Source organism: Ornithodoros turicata, unplaced genomic scaffold (assembly GCF_037126465.1).
Source record: "Ornithodoros turicata isolate Travis unplaced genomic scaffold, ASM3712646v1 Chromosome45, whole genome shotgun sequence".
NCBI lineage: Eukaryota > Metazoa > Arthropoda > Arachnida > Ixodida > Argasidae > Ornithodoros > Ornithodoros turicata.
Window position 1 is genome coordinate 1,082,948 of NW_026999376.1, and position 19,064 is coordinate 1,102,011.

General features: G+C 46.0%; 1 protein-coding gene across 1 annotated transcript in view; it reads left to right on the plus strand.

The window, feature by feature from the left end:
* The window catches only part of LOC135374170 (uncharacterized), a 44,582-nt gene that overhangs the window by 21,969 nt on the left and 3,549 nt on the right, over window positions 1–19,064 (plus strand). The window contains exons 5-7 of the mRNA XM_064607183.1: window positions 5,154–5,228; window positions 5,315–5,445; window positions 16,736–16,970. Of these exons, the coding sequence (XP_064463253.1) occupies window positions 5,154–5,228; window positions 5,315–5,445; window positions 16,736–16,970 (441 nt within the window). The remainder of the gene's footprint in view (window positions 1–5,153; window positions 5,229–5,314; window positions 5,446–16,735; window positions 16,971–19,064) is intronic.

Genomic DNA, 19,064 nt, shown 5'->3' on the forward strand with positions numbered 1-19,064 from the left:
TCAGTTGGGCTTTTCACACGCTTCAACGTCCAATCTTGGCGTGCTGCTTGGGCACTTAATACAAGTACCAATACGGGTACGTCCCATTTTTCGCAATTTCAGTCAACGTGGGGTGCACATGGGCAATATGGGGCCCATATTGCCAAGTTTGAGCCAACATGGGGGAAATCGTTGCAAAACGGGTCCCATATTGGACCTGTATCGCCAATGCCCATCCAATAGGGGTCCAATATCCTGCGCTGCTTGGGGAGGTTCGGGTGACGTACTGTCAGGGACACTTCTAACTTTCTACTCGTTTCCGTGGTCTCGCTCCGATAAGCGCCACGCTAGCGGGCAAGGTCGCAAACAAAAAGTGGACTCGTCCCGGTATGCCGACAAGGTATCGCATTGCCGTACGAAGGCGTTAGAAGGACCGAGTAAAAAACAACAAAAGAAAAACGTAACAAGGGAAAGCAGTCGGTGTGAGAAGGTATTATATCACTATGAGAGAACTGATGTTCTGAGGCTGGAACAACATAGAAAGGACAAATACATACAAAGCCTCACATTGCCTAAGAAATTAACGATGAAAGATGGAAGTCACTGAAAAGGTTAGCCAGGCTGCAGGACTCGAACGAACTGTAGGACTCGAGTCCTACAGCTGGCTAACCCTTTCAGTGACTTCCATCTTTCATCATTATATCCTTATCTTAATCTGTTGTCACGCGGAGTGTCACTCTGTGATTCTGTACGAAACGCCGAGGTCACCCTTTGTTATCGCATGTTTGTTACTCTTGGAAACGGAAATGATGCAGAATGTTGCGGTGCTAACGACGCTGCGACGACACGGGACCTGCTTCAAAACCCGACTTATCGCGCCTTTTTGGCCACACAACCACTCGCTAATATGCACCGCGGAGTATGTAATATTTCAGGCATTAAAAAAGTCGGCTATTTCAAACTTGTGGCGCAATTTCTTTTTTGCTTTTTTGTGCCTGCGGCCATTGAAAAGAAAGTCAGTACTTTGTCCAGCCTCCTCCTGCCGTCACGACGGACTCCATTCGGGGTGGCATCCATGAGTACGGAGAAGTGACAACCGCCTGCTGTCTCAGTGACTCCCACTCCTCTTGAATGGCCGTCCAGAAGGATCTCGGTGTCCCCAATGTTAGGTGCCTTCTGTAAAGTTGTTTTTTGAGCAGTCCCCAGTTGTCCTCGATCGGGTTCGTATCTGCTGCTTTTGCGGGCCATGGTAGCTGCATGATGCATTATTGGCTGTCTAGGTGACGTTGCACAAGGCGGGACATGTGTATTGGACTTTTGTCTTGTTGGAACAAGTATACACCGTCTGGAGAATGGCCATCAACTGCGAAGGGTGCCAGCACTGTGTCTATGATGCTGACACATTGCTCACTGTTGAGGTTGCCGGTTATCCTGTGCAGTGGCCCGAGACCCGCGGACGTAATAGCTCCCCAGAGACTAACGGTGCAACGGCCACTCATGGCAACCTGCTGCATGTAGGCTGGGTGCTACCTGAAGTTTCAAACATTAAAGGTTTTTGTCGCAAGGGCATCTCCCCAAGTTCTTTTCAATCTTATGGTACTGGATAACACCTTGCACCGACGTGCCTCTAAACCTTCATCTGTTGATCTCAGCGGCTTCCGAAAGTGCACTCGTCGCTAAATATTACAGATGACCACTCCTGGACCGACCAGTGAAGATGGCTGCTAGCAAACTCGTATCTGAGGGTTTTGCGCGCAATGCGTAATGCTGGCTTACGACATGAATAGCGGCAGCGGAGGCCCGCTTCACGAAGAGGCCTGCGGACTGTTTTTGCCGACGCTGCGATGGATAGCTCCCTCCTTATATCTGCGGCAGTAATGAAAGGGTCGTCCACGATAGCTGCGACAAGGCAAAGGTCCTCGAACTCCGACGTTGAGCGGGAACGCGGAGCGCGACGAGCGTCTTCTATACGGTTCTTCTGGACATAAGCATCTCGAACCCGCCGAACAGTCTGCACGGAGCAACCTACCGTGTGCAATCGACTACAAGTACAGCTACAGTTGTACTGTAGTTGGGCAATCACTCCCTGTGCTGGCTCAGCCTCGAGCAACGGGAGAATTCTGGTCCTATTCTCTCTGCTTATCCGTGGCGGCATATTTAAGAAGGTCAGGCATTCATCAGTTTTGACTGGCAAATTTCATGGATGGCACCGTTGCAGATATACTGTTTCCAAGAGAAACACGCGATAACAAAGCGCGATCTTCGTGCTCCTTACAAAACCGGGCACGAAACGTAACAACCAGATTAAGATAATGATATAATTCCCTCTCACGCCGTCTGCTTCCCTTTTGTTACGTTTTTCTTTATTGGTGAGGTTTAGTATATTGTACGTTGTCGCCTTGGCGTAGTAATAGTGCTGCTGTTCTGCGCAATGCGCAAAGCTCTGTTTATGTTTTGCGCGTGCGCAGTACAACCAACGGTATTCATTGCGTACGCAAAGACGATAGCGCACGACATAGTAAAACTCACTATTGTCTTTACACGGTATTTCAAACACCTTCGTGCGGCAATGCGATAGCGTGTCGGAGCCCGGCCGCCCCCGGACGAGTCCACTTTTTGTTTGCGATCTTGCCCGCTAGCGTGGTGCTCGGAGCAAGACCGCGGAAACGAGTAGAAAGAAGTGTCCCTGACAATACATTTTTTATATTGAAACGGGGTGTCGATTGGTCCTAGTCATAAGGAAAGAGAATTCTGTTGCACAAATGTGTGCTGCTTTATGTGTGTGTGTGCCGGCTTCTGCATCTTTTGAGCGCTAGAGCACAAGGTTTCAAACAGTCCCAGTTTGATGCCTTCAAGGGACTGTCGCATCTGTCCCGGTCGATTTTGGAGCTATAGTGCCGTTTTACGCTGCCGTTTTTATGAATGATGCTAAATATCTCGTCCACGACTGGGGCTACTGATTTCACTCGGGTTCACGGAGTACAGCCCTGTTCTTCAATATGATATTGCTATTGCTGGGTTGTAGTGACAAATCCCAGCTCACATAAAAACATCCTGAACCACTTCCCCTCCTTCATAGCTTCGCACAGATCCACATACTCAGCTTCACAGGTCGATAAAGCGACTATTCTTTGTTTCGGTCTTTTGGTTGCTTGAAAGCATTAGGGAGTAGCAAGCCCACACCGTGGCTAACCTTTCCCTTCCCTTTTTTCTTACTTTGCATTAAACATATTCCCCCCCGAGCTTAAGAATGCATTTCGGTGACAGTTTTGGACATCAGAAAGACACGAGGTATGAACGACTGCAGAATAAAACTGTGGCTCTTTCCTTCCATTTCTTCCGTTCTATCATGAACGAGTAACAATGCGACATTCGCGGATCACGAACGTTTACAACGCCACCCAAGGTAACGTGGGCGGAGCACGAATCTCTGCCCTGTATGTAAAATGGAAGTATTCCATTAGTAAGCGGTTTACTCCTTTCCACGCGAGTGGAACTCCAGCAGCGCTAGTATATACATATATTGCTGCCGTATATCTGAATTGTACAGACAACGTTGCCGTCATGTGTAACGGATGTAATCAACCCCAGTTAGTTTTCTTTAAGAAAATGCAGCGATGCGGAGGCTCCTGCCAACATTTCAAAACAGAACTTGTTCTACAGACAGTGTGAAACAACAATAAAAGTAATAAAAGTAAGCTAGTCCCTAAAATACTGTCAGGAACTTGACCTGAGGCTCCTTCCTCAATATACATTTCCATTAAAAGAAGTCGCATTCCTTTGTTGAACTCTTTTGCTCTCTAATTTGTCGATATCCTGTAGCAAAAGTTAAATGCATCACGTGATCAGTGATTGGCCAATGAGTTCGTCTACTGATCCCAAGGTTGCGGGTTCGATCCCGGCTGAGGACGGCAACAACTTTATGGCACGGTACAAGTTGCTTAGGCAAGTGTTCGGCGAAAGATGTTTAATACGGTGTTATCCGTGTGCGGAGATTTCCAGTGCACGATAAAGAACCATAGCAGAGTGCTTCTGTTGGCTAGCTGATTGGCTGCTATGAAGACGTCCAGGCTTTTTCCCGAACCTAGCTAAGCAGTGGGAAACGTGTCAATGACGTTTCTGCTCCGGAATTCACAGCTAAACTAACATAAGCAATAGACCTCTACCTGTTTGTAAACAAATGACGTCATAATGTTCGACAGCGCCACGAGTTTGGTAGAGTTGAACTACGTTCAATGCTAGTGGCGAACAAGGTCGCGCCGGAAAGCCACGGTCTTAAGGGGATTACGATGGTCTCTGAAAAGGACGCGACCTTCGGTCGTATTTTCTTTTAATAGGAGGCAGCGAACAAGTGCCTGTTCGTGGAACCCAGCTCTCCCCTTCCGATCTGTTTTGGTTTCGATGTGCCTACCAACGTCATGATGACGTTTCTCGGGTATAGAGGTTTATTGCACGGTGAAAATAGCGACGAGGAAGAGATGAGAGGAGAGATTGCGGTCTCCGTTTTCGAACGCTGCATTTGGATAAGCGTGACATTATGTTTATGATTTGTTTTTGCTCCTCAGGTGTTCTCGAAGGAAAACGTATCAATACAGTATCGCGGGATTGCTCATCTTTCCTCTTCTTTTATTCGGTGTTTGCGTTGCTGTTCTACCATACGCAAGAGAAATTTTCTTTCATTCCTCGCACAGCCAAACTTTGGAACGCTCTTCCCTCGAACATATCCTGTTTCGCGATCCACAGAAGTTTAAAGCCGCCCTCACAAGCCATCTCCTAGGCTAGTATGTGCGTAATGACTCGGTCCAGTCTTCCTCCCACCTTTTGCCGTTATGCATACAGGTTGCAGTATAAACATGTAGTGTGTATACATTGTATACATGTCATGTGTGTATAGATACAGATATTGATAGATGTATAGATATATAGTGTGTGTACATGTGTAGAGTTGTTAGATATGTGCACGCATTTTTTTAAATTATCTTTTTGTTGTTGTTTAATTCTTTTCAGGGTGATACATGATTATTAGCTGTGTGCATTATTTCTCGTATAACAGCAAGTCGCAGTTATGTCACGCCTACGTCGTGCCCCCGTTGTGTAATGACCCTTGTGGTCCCTCAACGTATAACCAAAATAAATAAATAAATAAATAAATGGCAGGAACCATTTCGTTTCAGGTACGCCAATGTAGCACCTTCAGCCTCCAGCAATATCACACAACTAACTTAACTGCATTCTCATCGTACGAAACAGTGAGTTCACGTAATGCTTCTTGGTTTCGCTGTCAAATTGTGTCTGCACCTATTACTCTTTAATTTCATGCTCGATTCTTTTTCAGTTTAACGTTATAGAATTTCTGAATATCCTCTTCTCTGACCTGCGTGAGTTCAAGCCTGAAGACAGCGTCATTGTCGGCTCAAAACTGTGCTTTCACGATTTGCTACGCTTTCTTGACGACTGGAACGACACGTAGGTGCTTGTTTAATTTCGCTAATGGTAACTCTCAATACTTATGATCAGTGATGGCCAGTAGTTAACTACATGTAGTTAAACGACTAGTTAAACCAGTTGATTGTAGTTAAAAAGTAGTTATCAACTACTTGCAGACATGTAGTGACAACTACTAGTTAAACTACTATTTCGAGTAGTTAACTACAGTAGTTAGGTTACTGCAGGCGCCAACTACTTCCGATTTTGCCGCAAGCTTTACGGCACGATTGTGCTTCCGACTTTTACCTTGAGCTACTTGTTTGATGAGAACGGATGTGCAGAGCAATTGTGCCGTGCATGTGTACTAAATCTTCATTTTTATCACTGCTTGTGATTCATATTTAGGTGTCCAAGAACACTATAGAATGTGATTGGTGCGAATCGACAACGTTAAGTAGTTATAGATGTAGTTAAAATACATTGCAGTAGTTAAAGAAGTAGTTTTAACTACTTCCCCTGAAAAGTAGTTGAACTACTAGTTAAACTACTCCATCGCGAAGTAGTTAGTAGTTATAGTTAAACTACTGTAGAAGTAGTTAGTGGCCATCACTGCTTATGATAAGCAGTAGGAAACCGAAAACGAGGCAATACTCACCAAACGAACCAAATACATCAATCCCTGTTCAATCGTTCGTAATAGCTGTTTTAAAGGTGCAGAGTGGAAAAGAAGAAAGAAGTTAAAATTTTGAGCATGCAGCATATGTTTTTGCTGCTGACACGGTGCCAGTTGTTGCTGCCAATGTCAAATTGTTTTCTCCCAGGCACCTCACGGAAACGCGTCAGAGAGGAGTTGAAATATTCGCGCTGGGGCGCGCATGGAAATGCCCCGCATGAGGGGACCATGGGGGATATGGGGTGGTCTCCTACGAGGGGTCGGGGACGAAATGTGAGATGCGATACTAATTGCGCTTTTAAAATATTTGACAAAAAGATGTGGGCCAGGAAGGCATTAAGGGTGTTTTGTCTTTTTATCTTTATTTATTTACACTTTTTCATAAAAAGCTAGCAGCTATACCGTTTTTGCGTTTTACGGTTTCGCTACATTCTCTCGAGAAGAGGAGTATTTTCTATTAACTGGTTCTTCAGTTAGGGGCTTTCGCACAATCCTCGTTGAAAGCGTTCCTATTTTGAAAAATTTCTTAGACGAGCACGAGCGTTGAAATATCGATGGCTGAACCTTGCGACTATTAGCAAACCGGGCTTTGCAGCTCTCGATCGCCAACAGATACGGTGAATGCAAACCAATCGTATCTGGGAGAACGCCAGCGCGCACACTTTTAGCAAAACGGAGTGAACCGGAGACGCGGTCGCTGCCCGACGATGGTCATTGCGATGGGGATTAAAGGAGCATTAAAGTGGTATCAAACATGGCCAAAAACTGTTCTCATCTTATAAAGCAGTATGTTAAAAGCATTCCCACGAAATATTTTTGTCGAAAGTCGTTTCACCGCTGCGCAATTCATTCGGGAAATCGCTGTCTCGGTGACAGGCGCTCCAACGGCAGGCCACACCCCCTCTAGTGTGATATTTGTGGTAGAGAGCCCCTCATTTGTTGGCAAAAAAAAAAAAAAAAGACTGCTCCGAACATTGAGAGCTGTTTCTTGTTGACTGCTATTCACTATATGACTTACATCACGGTTTCTGAAAAACAAAGCGTACATGCAGCCCGACCAGATAGTACTGCGATCACAAGAGTAATATGTGCAATCCTCCGTTGCACGTCTACAACTGGTGAGCGACGTACGGAACAGTGAGCCGTTCAAAGCGAGAACACTTCCGAGGTGTTCGCTGTAGGGCGTCTCTCCGAATTCGCCAATTCCCAGTCACGGCAAAGTCTGCTTAGTCTGTCATGTATCCATACAAGCGAAGTGTGCCGTCGTATAGCTCACCAGCGCGGAGTTCAGGGTTGCGTGAACGAGAAAGGCAACGCCTGACAGTCACTTGCACAAGGTTCTACCGAATGTGCCAGCAAGAAGCAAGACGTTCGCTTTAATTCAACGTCAACATACCAAGCCTGATACAAACCTTCGAATATGCAGTCTGTACTTCAGCGAGACCGATTATAAATGACCGCCGAGCGCTTTTGTGGTAGTTCAACGATGGACCAGCAGCAGATATTCCCCCGCTCGGTCGGCATGGCTATGCAGCTGCCGCATGTACATTTAGCAAACGCATCCCCTTACAGTCCGATTCATATGCCGATGTCCGGATCACGTTGTGTTGTCACGTCACGGTGGGGTCACCGAAGACATTTCGGAAGTAACAACTCCAACTTCATAGAGCCGCATACCGTCGAAGAGAACTGGGGTGTCGATGTACAACGCAACAGTGAGATTCGCATTGAACTACTCGTTCTTCCCATAGTATCAGCGGCTCCAAAACGTCGGGGTCGTTGACGGCCTTCGAATCCTTCGTTTCGGACGTCAGGTAACCGAAGAGCGTCAAGCGTCTCGGAAGCGGTAGCAGACAGTAGCAGGCTCTCCGGCCTCACAAGTGTTGATCACCGATAAGTGGAGCCATCACCTCGATCAAGTGACCCCAGATCCACAGAGTCTGATACTGACACGTCTCATACTACTACACACGTCTCACACCCCACACACCACACGTCTACCACACAAGTCTCATACTGACGCGCTTCTCGGTGCTCTTCATGTGTCTAGAGTGAAGGCGAAGGATGGTGTTTCGCACGCGGGAGATTAGGGGGGGGGGGGGCTTTTGTAGGGGTCGCAAGTTCGCCGCTGTTGTACTAATTGTGGGAAAACGATTTTCGGATGCCTAACATTCCATACCGACGAGAAACAAACAAATTTGTGTGCGTATAGGTCCTATATATATAGGTATATTGGATATTGATATTATGATGGTATTGATATGATGATTGGATGGTTATTGGATATAGGACCTATATGTTATGTAGGTACTACAGGAGTTATGGGTTTTATAGGGGTAAAATAGTAAAGTAAACGAATATAGGTATTACAGGAGATGGAGAACCTGTATCTCCTATATTGCCTGTACAGTGCGAGTACGGGGAACACAGCATGGAATTTGGCTGTGGTGATACATGTAACGTACAAAAATAATACCAAAATAGTACACTAAAATACGTTCTACTTCCCTGCAGAGTATTTATTACAATCATTCACAATTTTATTACATTCAAGGGCACAGCTATAAAGCCTTGCACTACCGTAGAGCACATGAGAGAGTTGCATGGGTGAAGCGTATGCCCAATCTGTTTCGCAGTAAATGCAAGTCAGTGAATAGCTCTGCAACGCACTTTAGCATGATTTTCAACATTTGGGGGGGGGGGGTGTCTGTTCATTTTCCCACGTCGTGTATGTGCTGGTTCAGCTGCGTTATTCACCGAACTTATTCCTCAAAAGCATCTAAAATTCACAGATTCGACATTAGTGCATGAGAGAACTGATGTTCTGAGACTGGGAACAACATAGAAAGGACAAATACGAGGGGTGTTCCAGTCAAACCGGGACTTTTCATTTTTTGCAAAAGTAAAATTAACTTACAGACGAGAAATTTGTTTTTCAACGTAATCTCCAGCTGCAGTAATGCACTTGTCCCAGCGTTTCACGAGGGTTTGGATGCCAGCAGCGTAGATATCCTTACCGGCGCGTAGCAGCCATGATGGAACCGCATTCTTGACCTCGTCGTCGCAGCTGAAGTGGCGGTCCCCAAGGAACGCCTTCAGTGGTCGGAAGAGATGAAAATCGCTGGGGGCGGGACTGTAATGGGGATGTGGCAGCAACTCCCAGCCAAGTTCCTGCAAGTTGCGTGTCGTGAGATGCACGGTATTCGGGCGTGCACTGTCTCGTAGGAGGAGGACTCCTTTGGTGATGAGGCCTGGTCGCTTTTGCTTCAGCGCCTTATGCACATCCCTGAGAACCTGGCAGTAATATGCACTATTGATGGTGGTACCACTGGGCAGAAAATTAATATCAACAACGCCAGCCTTGTCCCAGAAAACCGTGGCCATGACCTTACCCGCAGACGGCGTGTTTCGGTACTACTTCAGGGAGCTTCCTGCACTGATGTACGGCCGTCTTCCAGCGACTTCCAAGGGTGCGACATCTGAAGGGACAAACCAGCCATGAGTCGCTGCGGAGGTGTGTTAGCTTAGCTCAGTTGGTAGAGCCCTGGACCGGTAATCCAGAAGATGTGGGTTGGAGTCCTACAGCTGGCTAACCTTTTCGGTGACTTCCATCTTTCATCGACATTAGTGACAGGGCCACTGGAGCATCACATGTGACATCTTCTCGGAACAAACGTTCCTTCAGGGCGGGATCGCGTAGTCCCACAATGATCCTATCTCCTACAAGCCGGTCTTTCTTGTCGCCGAAATCACATCGCTCTACTTGATGAAGGAGCTCAGTCGCGAAGTCGTCTATTGATCGACCTGGCTTTTGCACCATGGTGTTGAAAATTGCAGTAGACTGCGTAACGTTCCTGTAAGGCTTGTACTTCATGTCAAAGTTGTCAAAGATGTACTTGACGGAGTCCTTTGCTGTTGCTGGCTGGGTCGGAAATGTGTCCACGTAACTTCGACCCGCTGGTCCAAGTACATGTAGAAGTAAGGCTTTACGTACTGAATCAGGCTTCTCGGTGTACTCCGTAGCTGCTTCATAGTATTGGTAGGACTTCTTCCACTGATCCCATTCGAAAGACGGATTCTTTCCAGGCACAAAGTGCGGCGGTGGCTGGAGAAACGCGAGGGCCATGTTGAAGCTCTGTTGCTGTCGTGATCACTGATCTTCAATGTTGCTTTAGGCTGTTGGGAGCGGGGACGTTGACTTCTGACACCATGTTATGTCTATGAAAGAAGATCGGCTAGATGTTTAACAAACATCAACTTAGCTTTTAATGGAGATGAACACACAATACAACCGTGTCCGCAAAGATGGCGAACAAGAAGATAATCACGCGAGCCACGCGCGTGCACCGTGGCCGGTCGTTTTCTTTTAAACAACAACGTAACATAACAGATAAGTGTTAGAGGTTAACGAATAGGGTAACGAGCACACCGAGCTGACACATAGAGGAAAAGGTAATAAGAATCAAAGGGTAATAATCACACTGAGAGCATAAAGTAAAGGCGAACACGCTGCCGACCAAGCCACTAGGCCTTCAAAACTAGAGTTGTAATTCGCTATGAGTCACATGTAGATGTCGTATACAAAATTTCGTTCGACTGAAGTGTTATATCTTCCCAGCCCATAGTGTAAAATATCCAAACGAGCTCCCCCCATGGCACAGTGGTTAGGATGATCGCTTTCCACGCAGAGACTGGGAGGCGACATGGGTTCGAATCCTGTCACCGTCTATGCTGTCTGAGATTTTCCCTACGTTTTCGGAAGACTTTCCAGACGAATTTTGGCACAGTTCCCCCTGAAGTCGGCCCAGGACGCATACTAACCCCTATGTCCTCCACTCCTTCCTGCTGTACTCTCTCCATCTGTCCACGTCTGTACGCCTGTCATAGCCACAGTTGCTACGCGGCGCTAACACGGAATTTAAAAAAAAATATCCAAGAAGCAGACATGCAGGCTAACAGAGTGTCTGACTGGGAATCAGTTTATTGTGATCTGCGCAAGTTTTTGAAGTTTGCTATCTGGGCGGTGCCAGTATCACCTAGAACATTCGGTGCAGATAAAAGGTATGTGCCTGTTATCAAAATAATGATAACCTGAGACGCTACTGATAGCAACATGAAGAACGTGTTTTGTGGAGCTCGACAAGAAAAAACAAACATGTGTTCACGTTCCGTTCAGGTAGTACGGTGACTGTTGCGGCAGTCCCAGCTATGACCCCTCTGCTGACATCATTGGGATGTGTGACAGATAGATAACATGATCAAGGACTGATACGATACTATAATGTAAGATGCCAACAAGTCGACTCTAGCTTTACCATGATGATTTTCAGGATTAGTAAGCAGTAGGATAAACATTTAATTTCTCGAAAGAAAAAGAAAATTGAGTGGGGCAGCGTCGAGGTGCACGGCCGTTAGTTTAACGTGAAGCATATAAGATGTATCGGTGTCGCCATCGCTCGTTATGTCCACCGGCTCGGGGACAGTGGCGATCACGGTGTAAGATAAAGATAAGAGGTGATGACACCCACGCCAGCGGAGCTTCCAGATAATGTTCGCTTTCCAGGCCCCCTCGCCTGATCGCCATCTCTCGGCGCGCAGTATGACTGACAGGACCGCCAAAGGTTACCTATGCCTTTCCCGGCGTTGCAAGTGGATGTCTTGTGCTCTTGGCCTCGGCAGCTATGCGCACTGTGCAGCTATGCAGCTGTGCGCATGTGCGGCAGCTTGCGCACCGTCAGATGGCGATCAGGCGAGGGGGCCTGGAAAGCGAACCTTATCTGGACGCCGCCTTCGCATGGCGAGACAAGAGAGTGTCATCACCTCTTATCTTTATCTTACACCGTGGTGGCGATAGAGGTACTCCACCGCGCGTTCACCGCGCACGCCGCATCAACTTTGCGACGCTGCCGCAACAGTCTCGCTCGCTTGGCGCCAGACATTTGGGTATACTAGTGTGTGGCCCAGAGCATCCCCTTATACAGGGTGTCCCAGAAAACGTGTCATTGAATTATAATAAAAAAACTACGCCACCTAGAATCATGCGGTCAACAGCATTTGTTCTTATTAGGTTTTTGCCACCTCCTAATGTGAATGTCATGTACTCCAAGTTTAATTATGTAAATATTTGCGAACTGAACTCGGAAATTTGCCAAGTAAAGGTCACTTTTTTACCCCACCAATATGAAGAGCGTGCCCAATTCACTCAAATTCATGATAGTTCACAGTCACATTCACGAGCTATCCCATCCGAAAAAATAGCCGAATATCATGCTTTTCGGAGCACTGGACCATAGCGCGCGATGACTTTTTGAGCGCAATCGCTCTCAGTGCGACGAAAGGAGGTTCCGAAGCAAGCCCACAGAATGATAGTAGAAAAAGTAACACTTCCTAAAATTGGGAGAGGGAAGACATTATCCCAGCGAAAGTCGAACGTGATAAGCCGTGCCTGTTTTATCTCTTTCTGCGATGTCGGGGAGGGCTGGGTTTCCAACCTCCTTTCGTCATACTGATAGCGTCCTCGATAAACTGCACCAGTGCGCCCCGGTGCGACCTGGTGCGGCTTGCCATCCTCGATAAACTGCACTGGTGCGCACTGAACGTCCTCGATTAAAGGAGCGCACCCGTTCAGTGCAGCACTCAGTTGCCCTGAACTCACACCGAGAAAATCGGCCGAGCGCCAGAGTGCAATCCCAAGAAGCATCGCGATTGCCGGAAGCGCGGAGGAAGGCGGAAGCGGCAAGTAGCCAGGTGTAGCCGGGCAAGTAGCAGCAGACAGTCATCGTCAGCATGGCATTCGATCGGTGCCGCTCGCCAGGTGCCTCTCGCTACGGGTCGCGCAGCCTACGAGCCACAACGAGCACAGATCTCTAGGTAGCGCACGCTAGTATCCATCAGATCCACCAGTGCAGTGCAGTTTCATGTTCGATAATGCCTCCGCCCAGGGCACCGCCAGTGTAGAGCGCCTCGCACCACTGTGGTTTCGGGGCAATCCCGGAGCAAGTTTATCGAGGACGCTATGACAAAGATTGCGCTGAAAAATTCATCGTGCGCTATTCTGTGCGACCTCCGTAGAGCATGATGTTCGGCTATTTTTTCCGATGGGATAGCTCCTGAATATCCCTGTCAATTATCATTAACTTGACTAGTTAGACACGATCTGCACATTGGTGGGGCAAAAAAAGTGACCTTTACTAGGCCAATTTCCGACTTAAGCTCGCAAAAGTTTACATAATTAAACTTACCTTACACGACATTCAGAGGAGGGGGTGGCAAAAACCCAGTAAGAACAAATGCCATTGACCGCATGACTATGTGGTGTAGTTTTTTTATTATAATTCAATGACACGTTTTCTGGGACACCCTGTATAGAGAGAGCGATATGCACAATCTGTATTTCCTGCTCTTTTGCCCGGGCTTCGACTGACATTGTTTTTCTTCTTTTTTTTTCTGCACACTTATTTTAAAGGGGCACTAAACAGCTCGACGAACATTCTCCAGTTATTATGCTCTATGAAAAAACGTGACTCACAATATCAAAATATGAAATTCATTTACTTCTAGCGAGCGTCTTTACTAAGAAACAATGCCATTCCAAGAGTACAATCCCCGTGAGCCTTTCCTTCATCCATGGAACGGGGACACGTCACCAGGTTCTAACGTATATCGAGAACGCATTCCAGGCGCTGGAGGTAGAGGAAATTCCGATCTCCAGGCCAATGACGGGCCCTACTGAGACAAGCGGCACCTCGCGAAGGAACCGGTTGCGGGGGTATATCGCTGACCTCGCGGAACAATACAACACTGAAAACATGGTGCGCACATGCAATGCAGCATTGCCAGCTTTTGGTACCGTTTGATCTGGCTACCTTGGAATTGACAAGTGGCAAGACGTTTAGAATTCACCTAACTTCCGCATATTACAACAAAATCAGTGTATAAGCGTCCGGCATTTTGAATGGTTGATGGTACGCGACGTCAAAATGACGTGTGGCTATTGTCGCCTGGGCATCGCAAGGCGGGGAATGAGCTCGAAAGAGTGCAGTGAATATTCGGTCGGTTCGGAGCCATTATTTAGTTTTTTTGCGACAACAATTTTTGGAAAACGTTCACCGTCAGCAACGTATCACAACCCATTAAAAAAAAGTTAACCTTGTATACCTGTTTATTACCCCTTTAAGTTTTCACAAAACATATAATCCAAAGTCTACTTATTAAAATATAAGTCCATTGATATCGACAAGCTCTACAGAAACACTCCGACCCTACCACATATTGGTCGCGATTAACACAGAACTAAAAATTCTGCGAGTGCTGGTCTCGATTACTTAGCGCTACACATCGCGCCCCGCCGGCCCCACTCGTCTGCTATGCGAACTCTAGGTAATGTTAGCGAGCTGACTATATGCGCTATGTAACGACACGGCGCTTGCGTCTCAGATATTACTAGTTACGGAGTTATGAAGGCGAGAGAATATAGACGCTTTTGTTACGGTTCAAATTTCTGTCCTGGTACTCGCTAGTTTCGGTCTGATTTTAAGCACCTTTCACGTAAAAAAAGTTGGATGCGACCAGCGCCAGAAAACAGCTTGTGGCCTACGCTAATGAGCATCATAGAAAATTTACCTTCGTGATGCTACACGACCCCACAATAATGAGCTGGGCCCAGTTGCATAAAAGTTCACTACGACAGTAGGACTACCCAATGCCACCGAGCATGCGTTCGCTACAAATGCAAATCTGCTGGGGGTAAGAACAAGGAAGTGGAACACATGGAAGTAAGGTTGCATTCACTGCATCAGTTAGAAATAGGATCGAGCCAATGAAGCGCGAGAAATTGGCACCAAAAATACGGAACACCTCAGGTCCAGAGGAAACTGCAGAAACAAGCAGCAATTGTTTAGCTATATCACATGATGGGCAAAGATGAAGCAAACATGATGATGGGCGAAGGAAATGAGCGTTTCTGGGGAAGCGACAAAAACGGTTTCCAACGGGTCGTTCTTCCAGGCACATTTTTTCGCGCAGGACACTTTTTTTTTTTTTTTCAAAATGGCGACGATATCAGGCACCAAATGAAACAGATGATGTACTGATGATGATGAACTGACCACAGGGCGGATACACTGTGTAATCGTACAAGAAATGTACAACAGCCCAGCCTGCAATCTTGGTGCGCAAGAGATCTTCCAGTCTCACGAAAACTACTTTCTTCGGCTGCCAGCCTGCAATACCTCGTTTTTCACCGAATAGTGAGACGCGCACCTTTTTTTTTTTATTCGATTGTATCTGGCGTCACCTGTTCAGCACATGACAGAGAGCAGTAGACCGATTGCCTTGCTCCATCACCTAGCAGATGGTTCTCAGCAGCTAATAAAAGTGTTCAACGATCTGGCGCAACAACACACGATAACGAGCTAGCAGATATAGCCACCGCCACATGCGCTGCTACACAGGGTGTGTCATTTTAACTGCAACAATTTCTCATGAAAAGGGGAGTTGCCTTAGGGTGCTTTTACTTTTGTCATTGGACCACTCGACCGGGCTGTTGCTAGGAAACCTTACTTCTTCTTAATTAGGGGACTAATTAGCAGATATACTTTCATCAACTTTTTAACTATTGACTTTGGGGCACTACATGATCCGCTCGAACCACTGACGAAGCAGAAAAGTATCCGCAGCCCTCACTACAGACCGCACTATTTCAGCTGCCATCTGCTGCTAACCGTAAGCGATCGTCAAAAGAGCGACATTGCCGTGGACCTCACTTAACGGCAGTGGAAAACGTCATATGCGTTTCAGGCAAACCCTTATCGCGGCATGTTTCACGATCTTTGTTTTGGTGTTCTTCATTGATTGCAAGGAGCGCTACACATCACCACTGCATATCAGCGCTGATAGTATCGGTGAAGGGGAAGATGAAATGAGCAGGATGAAATGAGTGATACGGCGAGCGACTGTGAACACATGAACGAAGAAAAAAAAGGAAAAAGAAAAACAAAACGAAGGTCCTGAAACATACCGGGTCAGGGTTTGCCAGAATCGCGTGTGACGTTCTTCTGTGACGTCAAGTGCCGCTCTTTTCCGACCACTTGCGCTTTGCAGCAGAGGACAGAGCTGAAATAGTTAGGTCTGTGGCGCGCGTTACGATTACTTTTGTGCGTCATCAGTCGTCCGAGTAGATCATTGGGGGATCAGGGGGGGGATATGTTTATTAAGAAAAAAAGAAAGGGGATCAGGCTTCAATATCGTAATTGCAATGTTCTCCCTAAAGTTAATACTTAAAAAGTGTACTGAAACATCTGTTAATTAGTCCCTAATTGCGAAAAAATACGGTTTACGTAGCAGCGTCGAGTAATCCATTGGAGTAATCCAGTGAATGAGGAAAGTAAAAGTACCCTAAGGCAACTCCCCTTTCTATCATAATTTGTTGCAGCTAAAAGCAAATACCATGTATAGTCATTTCCTTTAGGAAATACATATTTATCTATTAAATTATTTTTCCTTTTAGCTTCTCAAAACAAATATTTTGTGGGGCATTTCGATAGTACGCTCACATCACCCTGTAAAATATACATGTTCGAGATGCCTTTCATGACCTCTAGAACCAACGGAGTGAAATGGAACAGGACGTTAACCTTCACGTACAGTTCTCTACAGGAACGCAATTTTAAACTACCTGGGCACGTACCTCTGGTTATATTTGTCTCCTGCACTGCCCCAAGTGGACGCTGAGAATGAGCTTCTGCCGCGAACTCCATTCCATCCGCCCGGAATTCCGAACCGTTGGCCGCTGTGCTTACGAATGGCGCAAAGTATTTGTCCTCGTGGTATGCTCGCATTGCTCACAAGAGTCTTCAGCCAGGGTGACAATGCAGAAGACTTCGTGGCACAGGTGATGCATGCTCCTAACCCGTTGTTCGAACAGTTCGAAGCAATTTAATAAGATGAGGTAAGGTTAGCTGTAGCCGTAGTGATTTGGTGTACAATGGGCAAAAGCTGGGCCTGGGCTATTGCGAAAATTGAGGATTTTCTGGCCGTGATAAATTTTCTTTAATTTCCCTCCTATTTTTCGAGAAGCGGATCTTTTTCCGCTAAAATTGCTGAATTTTCTGAGGTGCCCATATCTCTTAGTTTTCTCTTTCTTTATTTTCTGCTATTGCCAGTATTACACACGTATATTGATTATTGTGACCCTGACAGCTGTCCTGTTGCTAATTCTTGCGCCTGTTCGGTGTGTGGATGTATCTGTTATACTCCTTTACCATGTACCTTCTGTGCCGTGCGCCAATACCAAGGCCCTGCTGGCCGTTCTTGGGCTATAAGTAACAAACTTCGGTATTTTTATTATTACTAATATCGTTACGTAAACCATGGTCATTTGACATCCCAACCCTGCACTTTCAGATTTCTCGTAAGTACAAATAACCGACAAAAACAGCACGCGCTCGTAGGCATATACTCTCTTTGCTGTGAATGGCCGTGTGCCAGCTATTGGCGGTGTTTGGCGAGTGGCGCCATCACGGACCCCTGAACCCCATTATCAAGCTGATATCCGTAACGTGCTGAGGGGACGTATCTTGGTAAAATGTCACAGTTATATATTAAAAAGTCAGTGACATCTCTGTCCAACAGGATTCCAGAGATCAAAATGTTAATATCCCGGAACTCCCTTATCAAATCCTTATGAAAGGCGGATTGCGAGTTCATTCTCAACGCTCATCAAGTGTTGGGGAAATGCATGTCAGCATGTCTCCACAATACCCTAACCACCTCTCGTGCTGTCGTTGCAGTTTCGGTGTTGATTGATGTGAAAACAATGAATGTGTAACAACTGCAGACATCGCGCTAACCTTCGATCAACCATCGCTGCCTGAAAAATTGAAAGCGGGATGCATATTTATTTTATTTTGTTTCAGAATACCTCCAAAGGTCCCTTGGGGACATTACATGGGGGAGTGGGTTACAATATTAAACAGCATCACGAGTATATGTAAATCACATTTAGTACAGAAAAATAGTGAAAATACAACGCCGTGATAATGTGAGATAATAATATGACATACAACGAAGTTTATGCATGAAGAAACAACAACGTCATAAGCTACAAAAAAAAAGGATCATGTGATATACGTTAATAGTATGTTAAAAAGTACTGTACACAAGCAAAACACTTAGAAAGGTAACCGAATAATAACTATGAGAACCGAACAGAGATGGCATTACGAAATTCTTGAGTTTGTGTTATTGTAGCGATGTTACTCGGAAGGTCATTCCATTCTAGGACGGTTCGACAAAAGAATGATTTTGAAAAAAAAAAAAAAACATTAAAATGACATAAAAAGCGGTCGACTTTATTTGGGTGATCAAGACGGGAAAATATGACAGGGGATCGGCGAATCGGACACTGTTGTGAGGGAATGTTGGGCAAGAATTTATGAAAGAGAGACAGACGTGAGATAAGACGGCGCTGTTCTAACGACAATAGGCTAAGTTCGCGTTTCAAAGCAGTGACTGATGTATTAGGAGAAAAATCGTTACAGATGAATCGTGCTGCTCTGTTTTGAATGGATTCTATGTTACATATTAAGTACCTCTGGTGAGGATCCCATATTGATGATGCATATTCTAGTTTAGGACGAACTAATGTTAGGTACGTGAGTCGTTTTAAGTTAGGTGGGGCCGATTTAGGATTACGTCGGATGAAGGTATAACCCATATATAACCCACATCATTGTTTTACATGCAACTAGTTGGAACATGCGGCTGATATATACCGCGGGTGTCCCTGTTGTGCCCGTGGCGACCAATAAGGACACGGCACTAAAGAGTGCAGACAGATCGGTGCGTTAACTGTGATAGTCCTTTGCAACTGGGTACTCCTGTGCTTGGGGTGTAGAAAAAATTAATAAAAATTAAGTGGTCGAGATAGAGTGGGCACGAGGAATTAATTGCTAAATAATGACGTCATTTCGAAGAAAGCAGCTCC